Here is a 16,855-nt window from a genome sequence, read left to right on the forward strand (position 1 = left end):
TGAAAGTAGATGAGAACAATTTTCTAGCATGGTAACCTGCCCATTTCAATTTAATTATTTATTGACGGTGAAACAAATGTAGAGATTCACATTATTTCTACTAGAAGTCAGATGACTTTTGGACAGTGAGTGGTGAGTTTAAATGCAACTAGAGAAAGTTGAAGTTAGACTCAAGTTTCCTATTTTTTGAATGGATGTGCTTAAATCTAAACCTGCAGTAATCTTCTTATATTATTAAGGCTTTAAGGCACATTGCTTTATTTATACTGACTAATATTTGGTTTCACTTTGGAAAAGGTCACATTGGACTAAATATTTAGTATGAGAAGGGAATTTTCCATTTCAGGGAGTAAGAAAAAAAATTAAAACCTGTTTTAGTGCAGAAAGCTCTTTTCAGTAAAGCTTCCAAACCTACAGATATCTTTTTCTACAGCTTGCCTTATTATGCTAAACTTGGATTCCCAATGACATTTAATGTAATAAAAATGACACTGTAATTTAAAAAATGGCTTAGAGAATTATCAGGACACACATTAGGTAAATTAAAAGCTGGCTCAATGAGGAATCAAAAACTTGAGTTTCTAATGGGAAGATGTAGATGAATGGGGCTCATTAGGGTCTGATAGGTTTGGATAATGGGTGGGAAGGACAAGTTGAAGTTATTAAATGATATGAATCCCCTGGTATAATGGCCAGATTCCAGTAAAATGCACTTTATTATAACCAGATGAAGTATATTTAAACCAAATGAAATATATCTGGCACCAGAGAAACATATCTGTCTCTGCTGCAGAATAATGAGGCTTTGTCCTGGAAAGCAGTGACCTAATGGATTTAGGATGGTCATAAAAGATCATCTCAGTGTGAGCTCTCAGCATAATGCTGTCATGAAGAACGGTAGACCATTTCTTGAATGCCTTAGAAGTTAAGTAGCAAAGTAATTATTCCACATAATATCAGTAAAAAACCCCATGGGTTAGGTGTCTTTCCATTAAGACAGATTGGGATTGCTCAGTGGACTTCAAAAGGTGATTAAAAATGACCAGCATTTGGGAAACCCTGTTAGGAATTTGCCTCACTCACATAAAGATATTCAACCAGAAACTTCAGAGATAACATGATATCTGTAGATAGATGTTTAAATAAAAAAGATTCATCGAACTATGACAAAGGAAATTAAATGTTCTGTCCTAGCAAGCAGGAGCTTCAAGTGTTATAAGCAAAAAATAAAGGACGCAATGAACTCAAAGCCATTAACATGTGGTTAACTTCTTAAATTAACTCCTCCAGATAAGACCAGTCCCTGGGTCTTCTGTGGGTAACAAGAAGAATCTGCAAATGAAACAGGCTTACACATATTTGCTTTTCTTTATCCCACCGTAAGACAAGTCCATTATTTATAGATCAAACTGTGATACAGCTTGAATATCTGTTAAAAGAAGCACCTCCAAGGAAAACAGCTGAACATTAGGTATAAATGACAAAAAGCCCCCAACCATATAAAAGTAATCAAGGATAAGAACTGTTGCTAAGGTTTCCTAGGCTTTTTGTCTTGTGTTTTGTTTGTTTGGTTAATTTGTTTTTGTTGTTGCAGAGGTTTTCATGGTATGTGCCTTGCTTTGTTGGTTATCAACACAGAATCACATACAAAGTCCAGGCTTATCATCTGACAAAATGAAAATTATTCCAATTGTATTAAATTAATTAGCTGGAGATAATGGAAAGAATTTGTTCCTACCAAGTTTCTTAAATCTTCCACAAAGGGCTTGCATATTTAAATGTTCAAAAGGAGTGAAACTGCTGTGCCTGATTTCCTGCAGTGTTTAAAAAAGGAAAGGTGGAGGCTTCTCAGGTAACACACAGATCTTTGTGCAGTCACCGGTACAATTAAATGAGGTTGTGGTGTTTATTTCCGGTTCATAACCTCGATTCTCTCACTGGCTCTATGTAATGGGTCCAGTTACAGCATTGTATTTTATACAAACAACGGAGAGAGCAGGTTGTGTTCCAGTCAGCAACATTTGCAAAACAGTCCATTGCAATCTGCATCTGTAAATATTTTTAAAAGCTAAATTTCCATTTGCTTTGGGGAAGGTTTTCAACCTGAACACAAGCAGAAATTAAAACATTGCTATCTCAGCTTATCTGATTCATCACAGGTGTATATTATGTTCAATGTTTTCTGAAACACAGGCTACTTTTTGCAATTTATTACCACTATTGAAAAAGAAGTAGCAGAAGAAAAACCTCGAAACCACTGAATAATTGGAACAAATAGTATAACTAAGGACAGTGTTGTTTGCTTCTGAATGTTTTAGAAACAGCAAAAAATAATTGAGATTTACTAACACACTGATCCACATTGCTTATTTAACTGTGAATTCAGCATAATAGAAAACTCTTACAAAATGAAAACATGGTGAAGGATTAATTTTCCCTTTTCTCCTATTTTTCTGTACATTACATTTGAGCCCTAATATCTGTGTTTTTCTGTTTGATTTCACAGGTTTGTGAAATCAGTGGAATTATTGAAGAACAATTTAATAAAAACCAAAAATATGGTGATCAAAACTACACCTTAAAAATTGGTTTAGTTTATACATAAAAAAATTAAATAAAGTTATTTTTCTAGTATCAGCAGCATATGAGTGAAACTGCTCTGATATGAGGATGCCTGTAGTGCACTGAATGAGACTATTTACTGTGGTACAGTGGCCTTAGGAAAGAAGGGTAATTGTCACCTTTTAGTGTAAATTTACTACAATCGTTTTTTTAGTTTATACCCCTATTGTTTTGGATTGACATTTGATAAGCTAAATTCTGCCCGACCAAAACAAACTTTGCCTAAAGACTGTACGTATTTTAACTTGTCTAAGGTTTTCTACTCCTTATATTTTTGTAAACTTTGCTCCTTTTTAGATTAATAAACATTAAAGTATTTGCTGCATCCGCCCATGTGTATGTCCCATTCAGGTCTCACAGAGAGCTGGCTGTTCACTCATAGTCACCTGCAGAGAGAGGTCAGACAGGGGAATGAGTGAAAGAGTGTGTGTGGGTAGCAGAAACAGGTGCTGCTCGTGCTGCATAGCCTTGTATTGAATTTATCTTCTTTGATCTTTAAAACAAATAAAGACTCTGTTAAAAAGGGGGACATAATAAGGAGTGGTGCATGCATGCAAAAATAAAGCACCTAAAAGGAATTTCATATATTATGATAAAGTGTTAGTTACCCATGTGAATTACGGAGACAAACTTGCTGTTTAAAATATTCTGTCTGGTGTATGCTGTGTGCTTGGAACTTTAGAGGATGTGTTAGCACAGACATCAAATGAAGGGATGTGGCAGTTGGATTTACTGATTTCATTTACCTGTTAATTCTGTCAAGTGTGTTCTCAGTTTCCTCTGTCTTCAATTATGTATGCTCGGGTCCTGTATCTTTGACAGAATAATAAAATGAAATTGCTTGCAACTATTAAAAATACAGTATTACAAAGCATCTATTTGTTTAAGAAATAAAAATGAGTTGTCTGTCATAAGTGTTTCATGGTGTGAACTTTTTTCTGCTGTCTCACAAATGCAGAGTGCTAAATACACAGAAACACTGTTGTCTGTGTTAGTCATGAGTGAGTTAAATGGAAGCTAACATTGTGGTGAGCAAGTATTTGCTATATGTGTCATCATAATGTACAGTTCCTATATGTAAAATGTTTGGCATACTGGGATAGTGCCTTTAAGTTCATTTCAAGAAGGTACTTTGTTGATTTGTCATCAGTAAAGGAAATCTGTAATGCTGTGTGCATTTGCAATATACTTGAGGGCCTGTTTCCATATGGGGAGTGTGTTGTCATTGATTAGTCAGTTGTGCTCAGAAAAGCATTCCTGTGAAACAAATGTCTCCTTTTCATGACTTTTATTCTTCCTTAGTGGCCCTCATTTCACATTTTACCTTGACATTACTGAAAAATATAAAATAGGATTGCCTTCTTTCAGTTGCTTCACTCAACATCTGCTAAGCTGCATGCTTTCTGCTTCATGTCATTACTGGGTGAAATTATGACTACATTTAATCCTTGGGAAAAATCTCATTGACTTCAGGAGAACCAAGACTGCTCACAGGTTGAGAAAGAAATTGGAATTTGGCAGCATCTTAATTCTAGAAGTTCTGGCATGTATGAGAACTTGAAGACAGTTTTGGCCCAGTAGGGTGGAGATACTTGGTCAGGGATGTGTCTGGTTTGAAATTTTGGTTACGGGTGAAGAAATACAAGACAGGCTTTATTCAGAAAGGCAGAATATCAATCATGTCCCTGGTATTCAGAGGGGAAAAAGGCTTTTCAGTTACAGATATAGTGAGTGCACCAAGAGTTGTTAGAGTGATTAAGAATTTAGCACATGCTAATTGTACACAAGTATCTCAAGGTGTTATAGGACGGCTTGGGTGGTCTCAGTTGTAAAAGCTGTGAAGCCCCGAGCTCCTGAGATATATGGCTGTTTTTGGGACTGGCCAGAACAATGGTATTTTTCTGGGACACTTTCTAAGCTGAAGGACAGAGGATAAAACCACGGAAAATATGATGATTTTTCACACTAAAACATACAGAAAATCATATGTGTTTTTTGTTGTTGTTGTTTTAGTTCTCACAATTTTGACATGATTTCATGAATTTTTAACACTCCTGGTTAGCGCTACTCCCTGTAAAGCATATGGCAAACAATTTTGGCTGATATTAGTGCTCAGCCCAGCAACCAGAGCTGGCACTGCAAAGGAGAAGCAGCCACCTGGTGCCCTGACTGCAAACAAGCTGGCAGTGAGGCATAGCAAGTCAGGAGAGTTCCAAGGAGGAGCTGAGATGCACTTAATAGGCAACAAGCAGCTGGGCTTAGGGGGCCAGGGAGCACAAGCGGCAGCTGGGCAGCCCATGCAGAAGGCATGTGTGATAAACTTGTTTTCACCTCCAAGCTGCTGGAAGCCTTACTCATTTTCTGTTCGACCTTTTTGGCTTTGGGAAGCAGTTTCTCAATTGCTTATGGAATAAACTGCCTACATGGTGTCTAATTGAATTCAGAGTCAGATGTGGATGCTCTCGATGCTGCTCTAGTTAGTTTGGCAAGAATTTCAAGGTGGAGAGGTTTTTTTTGTTTGTTTTTGACTCTGCACCAGGCACTTCAAAGTCATCCAAATAAAGCTATTCTAAAGCTGCACAGAAATGTGCTGCTGTCTAGTTGCATGGAACAGAACAGATTTAGCACTTTTTTTTAGAAAGATGCTTTATGGGTCATTGCTGGTGCTATTCATTACTGCATTTTGATGGAAAAAAGAGTCATGAGAAACAGATACATTTTTCCTAGCCATATGTTTGCAACTTAATTTTTTTAATCCTTTATGAATGTGGTGATGTAGGGATCCATGATTCTAAATAGCACTTGTTAACGAAAAAAGCTAAATATGTCTCAGTATATAAAAATGTATGTAGCTTTTCTAAAAAAGCAGCTGTTTTTCTTTCAAAGCCCAATTTACCATAAAATAGGCTTTATTGCCCTATGAGTTACTGCTGCTTCCTTTTAAGGCTTTCATACCCTTAATGCTTTATCTGGCTAATCTTAAAAACAACATTAATGTATCCGTATTCATTTCAATAAACATTATTAATGGATTTCCTTCTGTACTGCTCATATCAAGTAATTTCATCATTAGTCAGATTTTAAAGATGGCCTTCTTGCTACTCCAGTGTCTAGCTCTAGGATTTGTAGGTATGACTGGGGGAAAAACAGGGAAGAACTTTTACTTGCATGAAGCTATTATAATTAAACAATTTCTCTTGAAACATCCAGTAGAAGGTTTCTATGAGCAAATCCTTATGTTCAAAACTTCAGCAATAGTTTAAAAACACTTATACAACAATCAGTTTTACTCTGCATTAACAAAATCATCTGGCCCCGTGGGAATATGTTTCCTAAAAATGAGACCTTATTCACTGTTCAAGTGTCTTTCTTCTGAGTCAATACTTACAAAAGAGGGAGAAAAATAGTTTCCTGCTTCCTGGGATATTGCTTCAGGTATATCCACATTTTACTTAGAGAGGTCGCTAGATAAGTGCAGGGGAAGTCCTATAATCCAACAACTAAATTCAGACAAATGTATGAATTTGATGAAAGCCAACTCACATGCATGAATGTGATGCTATCATTTCATTGCTCTGGCTGTACATGGACATGCTTCACATTTAATCCAATAAACTATTCATGTAAAATGCAGAAAAGCTCCCCTGGGTTAGATTTCAGCAGCCTGGACTGCTCTGCAGTAAGCATGCTGACCATAAAGTTACTGTTCTTTTACTGACTTTGTAGTACTAGCTCCAGGCAGCTACATGAGAAAAAAAGATGTGCAAAAAATATGTGTTCAGAGAATTTTATGGCCATTCAGTTTTTGCCTTGGTCTCTACTTTTTTATGGATCAGAGAGCAGATAATTAGGCAATGCAATTAGTTTTGTAGATATTTTTGTGCTTGTCAGTTTTAGCTGAAATTGCAAAAGTTTGAGATTAATCCAAAAAAGTTTAAACAGACCACTGGTTTGACAGCATTAGTTTACTTGCTATATTGCTGATTTTAATTGATTCAATTATCAAGTTGCTCGTTAAAAGAAGATATATATTTTTTAGTTAAATTTCTGATGCAACAGTTCATTAGAACTTTGGTTGCTGTTTTCTTTCTTGGCATGTTATATAAAACTAAAGCATAATCAAATATTCTAAACTAAGGCATAATCAATCTATCAATCAAATTTAGTTGGATGACACACTTTTTTTTTTTGATAGTCCAGTCAGCTACTATTTTCTATGGCTTGTCTGCCCTAGCTATGCAGCAAATCTAAAATGTACTGTCTGTAGAAGTTTCCTCTACATCAGCTTTTAACCTATCAAGGTGCATCTTCTAATGAAAACACTGCTCTGGACCATAAGTTTAGCTCAATAGGCAAGGCAGTCTAGTGATGTTTTCACTTACACAAACATAGTGCAAAGGTAGAAATTTCACTTTATAAAAAACTGAATTTTAATCTACGAAGCTTTGTAGATCTTTGTTGTTGGAAGATGGCAGTGCTTTAGTAACTAATATTACACCAGCTGCTATTCCAGAAGTTCTGCTGTAGAATTTGCTGCCCTCTCCAGCTCATGCATCTTTATTGTATGAAGAATATCTGTGTTTGAATCTCACAGTATTGAAGAAGTTTGGTCATTGTTTTTCTTTAATTATTATTAGCCAGTCCTGGAGAATGCTTCTAGTTCTAAAATGATTAAGTAAAATCACTGAACCAATGTCTTCTCTAGATCCCTGGACCTTCTTTTGAGAGCTTGATGATAAAATATTGTTCTAAATTGAGAGACAGAAGAGATCTTTTTGCCCACTAAAACCAGCTATGACACAGCTCTGAAGAGACCCACGGGAGAGTAACTCTTGTGAGTTACTTGAATTCTGAGCTGCTGATGCTCACCAGGGACCTCCTCTCCCAGAAGTGTATATGTTTGCCTAGAGAGGGAGTGTGATAGGAAATGGGGCTGGGAAGGGCCCCAGATATCAGGTACTTGCTCTCTCTGATGCAGCATCTCTGGAGATGGAGAACCCCTCTCTTTATCTTTAGAAAACCATGCACCCAAGAGCTTGTATTTTGCATGACAGCTCTTTCTCAGAACAAAATCTTGTCTCCTTGAATACATTATGTCTTAATTGTCTCCATCTTGCTTCAGCTCAGATAGCAATGAATTGAGATGCCACCCAAAGCAAGAAAATGAATTAGTGGTCCTGTAAACCCTTTTGAATTTTTGCAGTGTTGCAAATGTGGCCAGGATTTCATTCCAAGTTACAAAGAGTGCTGAAGTAGCATTTTTACAGCCCCACAGATTTGTCAGGAGCACACAGGGTAGACATGCTGCTGCTCTGAGAAACCCTGCTTTTGCACTGAAAAGTGACATGAGATGAAACAGCAAAGAGTCCTTTGAGCATCCTTGCTTCAGCCATTGTTGCTGTCTCCAAAAGTGTAGGAGGATTTCACGAGTGCATTTCAAAAACTTGCCAAAACACTCCCTGGGGCCTGATAAGTACAATAATTCAAAATCTCTCCTAAGTGCCCCCAGAAATCATTCTCTTCCTCTTGATGTGTGTAATCCAACACCTACACACTCACAACCCCAGGTTTAATAAAGTCTGGGGCCCTTTAGCTGAGATTCCACAGCAACTTATTCTTCCTATCCCCCCAGGTGAAGTTATATTTCTGTGTCCAGAATACATTATCTGTTATTGACTTTTCATCTGGACACAGATCTTGCAGAATTTAAAATATTTTGCTATGAGGATGTGTTGAAAACATCTGATGGGCTTGCCTGGGGTATTGTGATGCATAAGCCTTCTGGGAGAGACTGCATCAACCTCATCTGTAATTCTGTGTCTGCTCTATGCAAAGACATGAAGCTATTTAAAAAACAGAGCTGAAGTTCCTGATGTAAGAACAGCCAAAACTCCAGAGACAGATGTACACTCACTATCTCTCTTTCAAGCAATTAATCCAAAGTGTGAATTAATGTTATCTTCTATCTTCTATCACTTTTTCTGCACACAAAATGTTTGTAAGGAGTAATACTGTGTTCAAATGGTGGAACATTGATTTTTCAGCATTTAGGTATGTCAGAAGAAGGCTGACTTACTTAGGAAAAGTAAATGTTGTACCCTGTAGATTTTAAAAGGGTAAGAGAATGAATCCAAGAGTGTAGGAATGTTTATTCCAGTATTGTGATTAAGTATCTATATTCAGAATGATTTATTTGTCTAGCTTGAGGTAAAAACCATACAGTATGTCCTTCTTTGCTCCATTCCACTGTAACCACATTCAAGTACATAATATAAACTTCAACAACCCTTCATAATACTTTTTATGTTACTTCTGTTTTCACTAGTGATTCAGAAATCTGAGAACATTGACAAGTGTCATGCAGAGAGGTCCTTAACTCTTCAGGGTGGTGCAATGAGAGATTACCAATACTGAGAAATAATATCTACAGACAATGTTGATATGTTTTTTGCTTGACTTTGACCTGTGATGGTCATGTGGTGTCATGTTTTTGTCTCAGCTGCTTGCCTCGCCCATGATACTTTTCAGTTCTTCCTAATGTAGTTATGAAATGCTATACACTGATATGTAATAACAGACAGTGAGATAAAGTTTTATCCTGTACTTACTAATACAGAGGAAATACTGATGTTTGTGTATAAGATTATCTCATCTGTGAGGTGCCACATCCTTTAGAATGGTCTTTTCTTATTCACAGCATTAATAAATTCTGTGTTCAAAAAGCCGCAATCATCACTGAACAGTGAAAAGCATCATATCTAAATTGCCCTGCTGTCTTTTTAACCTCGTGTGTTCTCTCCTTCTCAAGGCAAAGTTATCCTAGCACAGAGCAGCCTCCCAGCAGATGCATCTTCTTGGCAACCTGAAGGATCATTTTCATCCTTGATGGTGTTTCCAACTGATTCTGTACTATACAGTGATGTTCCAGCTCTTGTAGTCCTCATGTTTTATGAGCTTGGAAGACATCTAGTTTTATTAATGTACTTTTAAAAAATATCATCTGAAGGTTTTAAAAGTGCTTTCTAATCTATTTCTTTTGATTATAGGTGAACTTTGACATAGACTAATTACAGGGCTACAATTTTTCCATTAGGAATATCTTTTCTCCTCCTCCTCGTTGCCTCTATATTAAATATTTTTTAAGTTCTTAATTGAGGTGGCTACTCTAATCCAAATATAGCATTTTTTAATGATTCTGAGAAGCAATTATAGTTTTTCCTCCTATTAATTGTGATTTACCACTACCACAGCATGTTGGGAAGACAGCGTGATAATTGAGAGACTTGAATAAAAAACCTCATCCTTTAGCATGTTGAATTTTTGAATTTTAAATTCTTTGTTATGTTGTATTGCTTGTAAAAGCTACATTTTTCTATTTGAAACAAATTCATAAGATCTGCCAGTAAAAAAATCTCTCATTTCTCTGCTTAGTGTGCCTGTAGTTGGCCCACATTTTGATTTCATACCCTATGATATCATAGGAATACTGTAGTGTTCTGTTTTATGGCCTTCATGCTTCTTCAGTATTGAAGAAGTTTGGTCATAGTTCAATTTAGCAAACTAACTAACCTCATAGCAAACTAACCTTTATGGTTCTCACAGGCTTATGTGAATTTCTAGAGACTGTTCTCCATTCTTCAATAAAAAATTAGTAGTTTTGGCTTGTGTTTTAGCTTGTGTTAATTTGCATTTCTCAGTAGAAAAATACATGCCACAGGACAAGAGGAATTTTCTGGGATATTGTTTGTATAATTTCTTTTACTTTTAAAATATAAAGAGGATGGCATTCAGCCACCCAAAATATGTAGCTGAGTGTCAGCCAATATGATGGCAGTCTGATTGCCTCCAGGTAGAGGCAAAGGGGCATTTGCCAAGAGTACTGAAATGCAGTGAAATGTTCCCTGAGAACCACAAGGTTCCATTTCTTCCAACAAATCAAGCTCTTTGAATTCCTCTCCTTCAAGGGCTCTGTGGGCATTTTTGCTGCCCCTTTTTTTTGCCCTCTTCATTGCCTGTCATCAGTACATGTCTTTCCACAGGAAGCACTTCCTCTTGCTTATAGGCTGGAGTGCTCTGTTTTCATTGTAGCCCTCCTTGGTGGGGTGTTGGAATGGCCTCAGATGTGCCTTCTCAGGGGGAGAAAATTTTCGATGTGTTGGGAAGTGAAGGGAGTTTGCACACGGGTGTTTCTGTGCCGCTGTTTGTGCTGTGTGAGTGTGGGGACATTTCTGTGCATCTCTGCTGCTTTATGTCTGAGCCAGTGGAGCTGGGTGGGCATCTCTGCTCCAAGCTGCTCTTTCTCAGGTGCTTGCTCACACATTTCTGAGGGACTCGCAGCACTGCTGCTGGGCTACCTCATCACCCCTTTGAGCTGAACCCCTCCCCTGATTGCAAGATCAGTTTGGGAAACAGAGATCCTTGCTCACACCCTTTGATGCACCCCAGATCCTCTGTGCTCTCAGTTCCCACATCCTGTTGGCAGCACTGTGACACTTCTGCAGCCATCTGACACTGATGTTCCAGGAAATGTCCTGCTGCTGTCCTGAGGTGAGCAGTCCTGTCTCAGGTTTGAGAATAAGCTCAGATCCACAAGTAAATGATGCAGTTCTTATCCTTAAAATGATACAATTGTTTACTGTTCTGCTGCCAAAAAGGTATCTGGCTCTGGACAGGGCTGTAAGAGAGCATTTAAAAGTGCTTTCTGCAAACCCTGTACTTGATGCTGATGTGCTGAAACACTCCAGAAAGTGCTTCTCTCAGTCCCAGAACTTGACTTACAGACAGTATTTACTGCAATCCAGTTTTGACCTACAGAGCTTTCAAATCTTCCCTTTGCTTTGTGCATTCTGTACACAGAGATACCAATTTCCTCTCTTATGAGGGAGAGAAAAGTTATTCATATGGTGATAGATCCTGTAACTTTACAGAATGAGAAAATAATTTTATTACTGGCAATGGAAAGCGATATTTATATCACAGATAGGAAGGAGACTCTCCAATATATTATACAGAATTCTAAATTTATTATACACATTCAATTTTTCAATTCAAAAAGATTCCTTTTTGATAAGATTTAAGGTTCCTATGGTGAAATATTTGAGAATTGAGACTTTTTTTATTGCTTGTGTTGCCTTCAAGGTGAAATTGATCATGTAATAAAATATACTTGTTCTTTACGTATGATTGTGAAGCTTTCTTCTCTACAGAATAATTTTGAATTACTATTCTACTGGCATATTTCAGAGGAATAAGATTTGGTTAGGGCAAATTTATAGGAGGCAGGTAGAGTAAACAGATACAAAGTTTAATTTACCAGTATACACCTAAGTGTCTTTTTTGTGGGCGGGTTAGAAAATTAGATTTTGAGCTGTAGCCCAGTGCAAACCCTAAACAAATAGCAGGGTTTGACTCTTTTGGAAAGTGATTGTGTATTTCCAATGATGACAGGCAGTATCATTCTTTGATTTATAACAGAACAACTTTCACTTAATATTGACCATATGGCAATTTTCACCACCTACATTGTGCAGGACCTGTGTCAGCAGCACACAAAACAATGAACCTTATTCCCAGGAAATGTTTTGTGTGATAGAGGATATTGCATTGTGGCATATTGATTGATTGATAGCACAAACCAGTCATAATTAGATATCTCTTAATCCTTTGTAAACATGTGGCAGGCTTTTGACCCTCATTGCATTATTTGGACATTATTGAATTATCAAGTATGCCAGCTTGTTTTCAAATTGTAGATTTGAAGCAGATTACAACAAAAAGACGTTATGGAACTAATTTATTTAATATAACCCACAGTTCTATTTTATACATAATCTATATTAATCTATAGTTTTAATGCCAGAAATAGGGAGGGAGGAATATTATTGGGAGTACTTGACCTTCATAGAATCATAGAATGGTTTGGGTTGGAAGGGACCTTAAAAATCATCTAGTTCCAAATCCCCTGCCATGGGCAGAGATATCTTGCACTAGACCAGGCTGCTCAGAGCCCCATCCAACCTAGACTTGAACATTTCCAGGGATTAGGCATCCACAGCTTCTGTGGGTAATCTGTTCCTGTGCCTCACCACCCTCACAATGAAGAATTTCTTCCTATATCAAATCTAAACCTACAGTCTTTCATTTTGAATCTGTTTCCCCTTCTCTTGTCACTACATGCTCTTGTAAATAGTCCCTCCGTTTTTCTTGTGGGCTCCCTTCAGGTACTGGAAGGATGAGAACATTGCAGATCATTCACAATTATATTTTTCCTCCGGCAGTTTATTTTTACAGCTCTAATTGTTGTACTGCATATTGGAACAAAACTGGAGGCAGGAACACTTAACCTATATTTGGTGAGAAAACAATTTTTTTTTCACTACTTAAGGAAATATCCATTACTGGAATTCTCTGGTGGCAGTGACTTGGCTGATATGCAGGACTGTGGGAGGGTGTTGTTGATACAAGTGAAGAGAACTTGACTTGGTACTTCACTGTACCCACATTATTTATGCACTGGTTATGTGTGGTCAGTTGGAAAGGGAACTTCTTTGGTCTGTCTAGCAGCAGTGCCACCAGACATGCCAAACATCATTATGTAGGGCATGCTGCTCAAGATATCAGCTCCCATTTGGCAACATGTCTTGCCAAAGGGCTGTGTAGAGCTCTGCCCTTCAGTTGACTGATATTGGATGATTTATTGAATACCTAAAGATTTGTGAGCTAGACATAACAATTTCACTGAGGCTGGATATCATCTGGCTCTGTAGCTGGACTGTCTAGGGACCAGTATGTGCCTCCTCAAGCCATCAGGGCCTCTTCTGTTCATGCTGAGACTGCAGCAGTTACTGCTCACAAACTTCCCCTTTCCTTGTGCCAGGGCTTATGTGTTACTGGCTGTGTGATGACCTGAAAATGAACCACTTTCTTTTGTCAATCACTTTCAGCCAGATTATTTCCCAAAGCACTAAAGTACTAAGCCTAAAGACTAAAAACTATATTTTGGGTCAAAGATGGAGCTGAGGTTTACAGAAAGCTGTAGCTAGTTGAAATGCAAATAGCAGTAGATCCAGGAAACAGTAGGATTGTACTATAGGCATATGGAGGTGGGGCTGGAGAATGGGAGGTGAGGGCTGGGAGGGAAACATTCTGATCCACTATAAACAGACAGTGCATATAAATAAACAGTAAAACTGCATGTGGAACAGTATGGTCAGTATACATTGTCTACACTTACAAACTCACACCTGATCCCAGATCCTTTTGCAATCAGTTACGAACTATTGACTTTACTAGGACTTTACATGTCTTTCTCTCATGTGCTTTTTGATACTATAATTGCTTTTATAATGGAAAATGGAATTAAGTGATAAGAGACAGAGAGAGAGCTCAAAACACATTTACTGTATCTGTGGTGAGAATGAATTTCTGTGATGATAAAGTAAGAGTAAAAGTAAGTTCTGGGAAAGACAAGAGTGGTAATTTTTGTAGTCAAGGAGAAGAAAAATAACCTGATAGAAAAAAATTATGTCGAACTCCTTCTGCCTCAATAATGCTAATAATGGTTGGCTGGAAACCACTTAGCTCTGTCCTTTCAGACATTCGTTTGCAGGTCCTGCACACCAAGTTGTCCATCAATGTATGTTCAAGGAGCCAGCACTTGGGTTTGGTTAACAATCTCTCCTGATAAGTCTTACCAAAACCTGCTGCATATCCCTCCATAAGTCTCCAGAACACTTACGTGTCTAACTTCAACAAATTATTCTTCCTGATTTTTTCTTTTTTTTTTTTTTTAATAGAATGAGGTACTTTAGACACACCCCATGGTTTGCATACTCATTTCAGCCACATGAAATCACAGTGATTTTCTGTAGTATTATCTACAGTTGTAAACATTTACTAAATTTACAAGAATGGACTGCTTTCATTAAAAGTACCTCAGTCCTGTCATGGACTTTTCCACATCCTTAGGCCCTAAATATATGGCTTGTAAATGTGTACTGTTTAAAGTGCCACTTATGTTTTGTTTCATATTAATATATGTGATAACAGACTTCTAAAGAATTCTGCCCGCATTTTAGGATGTTGGATTATGTGTGCATTTCTTGAGTCTTTACATTAAAAAAACATAAGAGCCACATTCGGTAGAAGTCAGTGCAGCTACAAGAGATTTATCACTGGCAAACCCTTTACTTTTATGGTTTACTTTTATGATTTGTCATGATGGAAAAAATATTTCTGTTGCTAATGATGATAATATTGAATATAATGTTTCTTTAGCAGAATTCTAATGGGAATTCATTGTTCTTGCCTGACACATGCTTTTTCAGAAAAAGATATTTTGTTTTTGGAAAAAGAATTTAAAGTTCTACCCAAAGCATGCCAAATATGTCTCTAGAAATGTTAACATATACTGACTGCCTCTATATTAAACATCAGTGTTTACTAGCAGCCAAAACAAACAGTACTGCAATGAAAGTAAACAAATAAAGAAATTTGTTTTTTATTTTTAGTTTTTTGCCATCCCATCAGGTAGGACCAGTTTTTACTGCCTTTGATGAAAATAGAGTACAAAGAGAACTTGACTGGTTAGAGAAGTACAGTTCTTAGACTGAAATGATGAGAAACTTCAAACTACAGGCTGTAGACCAGCGCCAGTAAAATTTAGGAGCTTTGATACTGATTTTCCAGCAGTGAGATTTCACACCTTTTGCTTTCAGATTTCATTAGTGGTCTGGGACTAAATTAAAAGCGAGAGGCTTCTCTTAGATGCCAGGAGAGTTGACCATCCTTCAAACTTAGTAATTGTGCTGCAGCAATTAAAACGATACTAACAGCATTCTGGGGTCCCTTTTTAGCAGATTAAGAACTCTGGTTCTTCTTCACTTAAAAATGGCTTTAAATTGAACATCTGAAGTCAGATAGATTGCATGTTTCCCTGAACATTTACAGACTTCCCAAAATTGTTTGACCCTTTATCCAGAAAGGAAGAAAGGAGTTACTTTACCTACTGCCAATGAGCTGAGTAACATAACTTGGAAGATTAAATAAAAGGGTCTCTGGAAAATTGCCAGGCTTGTTTTAAGACTAATGCCATCTATTTTTAATAAATGTTGACATGGCACTATCTACTATACAATTAACAAGCAGGTTAATTGTCCTTCCCTCATGTGACAGAGTCCCTGATCCCTTTCAGCTGCCAGTTTGCTGCTACTAGAGGAGGTTGTAAATAAGAACTTTTCTGAGTGACGTGGTAGAGGGATGTCTTGTGTTACATGCAAAGGGTTTCCCCATGCTTTATGAGTTGTGATGGTAGAATAGGAATTCACTGTTGACAGAATTAATTCCTAATATGCTGTCTATGGTGGAAAGGATGCAAAAAATAAGGCAAAAAAGAAGTCACTTGAATTATTTCATTTCTCCATAAAGCATGCATTATGATTACATTCACTGTCATACCTTTAGGTCCACTTCCATTTCTGTGACCTGTAACTGCATGCAAGCTTCTGGGGTTTTTTTCAGCTACTCTTAGTTTGCTAAGGGCCATTTAATGTCCTTGTTTAAGGAGATACTTTCCTTGTTCATGCCTACAGTCGGATTGAAATAAAAGAGTATTCAGAATTTGGTGTAATAAATGGGCTCTGTCCTCCAGACATACTTAGAACATACTTTTCTCGTATATGAAAGCATGAAGTTGCTAAGTGCACTGTGTTCCATGTTTTGAAGGTATCCCTCAGGTCTTGTGAACTGAATTCAATAAGCCCTGATCTGATAAGATTACTTTCTATCAGGGACACAGTATTAACATTATTTATCCTGATGGATGTGTTCCTTTGTTTTGATGTGCATATGTTGCTTTATTGACACTGCAAATGAGCAGAACTCTACCTTGACTAGCAATTATCTAATAATATATATCTGTATTAAGATATACAATGTCAATAGTAGTTTCTTATAATAAGCATGTTTGAAGAATGTCTATTAAATTTCACTTACCCTTTTCCTCAGCAAGTGGGATTGTAACAGAATTTTGTGACATGGCCTTTTTGTTCCATGTGAGTTCCGCACTCAGCTAATCTGCTGTGATTTTAGGGTACAGCACTGGAAAGTCAGGTCCTATCAAAATCTGGTTTTAGCAGCTCTGATAGGTACCCCTTGTAGTGTCTCCCTCGTGTTTATATTGTAAACTCTTTGCTTTTGAGTAGAATCAAATAAAATATAGAATGTGGCATGGCTT

At 37.3% G+C, this 16,855-nt stretch overlaps 1 protein-coding gene across 10 annotated transcripts in view; it reads left to right on the forward strand.

The window, feature by feature from the left end:
* C1H8orf34 (chromosome 1 C8orf34 homolog) overlaps positions 1 to 9,627 on the forward strand; it is a 156,672-nt gene extending 147,045 nt beyond the window's left edge. For 7 of the 10 annotated variants that reach the window (XM_074552072.1, XM_074552051.1, XM_074552058.1 and 4 more), the window contains one exon: positions 9,431 to 9,627. In XM_074552072.1, the coding sequence (XP_074408173.1) occupies positions 9,431 to 9,612 (182 nt within the window). In that variant the 3' untranslated portion in view covers positions 9,613 to 9,627. Of the gene's footprint in view, positions 1 to 2,506; positions 3,537 to 9,430 lie in introns of those variants that run through there. The other 3 variants (XM_074552076.1, XM_074552081.1, XM_074552089.1) reach the window with 1 other exon arrangement.
* Positions 9,628 to 16,855: the final 7,228 nt, after the last annotated feature.

Source organism: Zonotrichia albicollis, chromosome 1, assembly GCF_047830755.1.
Source record: "Zonotrichia albicollis isolate bZonAlb1 chromosome 1, bZonAlb1.hap1, whole genome shotgun sequence".
Taxonomy (NCBI): domain Eukaryota; kingdom Metazoa; phylum Chordata; class Aves; order Passeriformes; family Passerellidae; genus Zonotrichia; species Zonotrichia albicollis.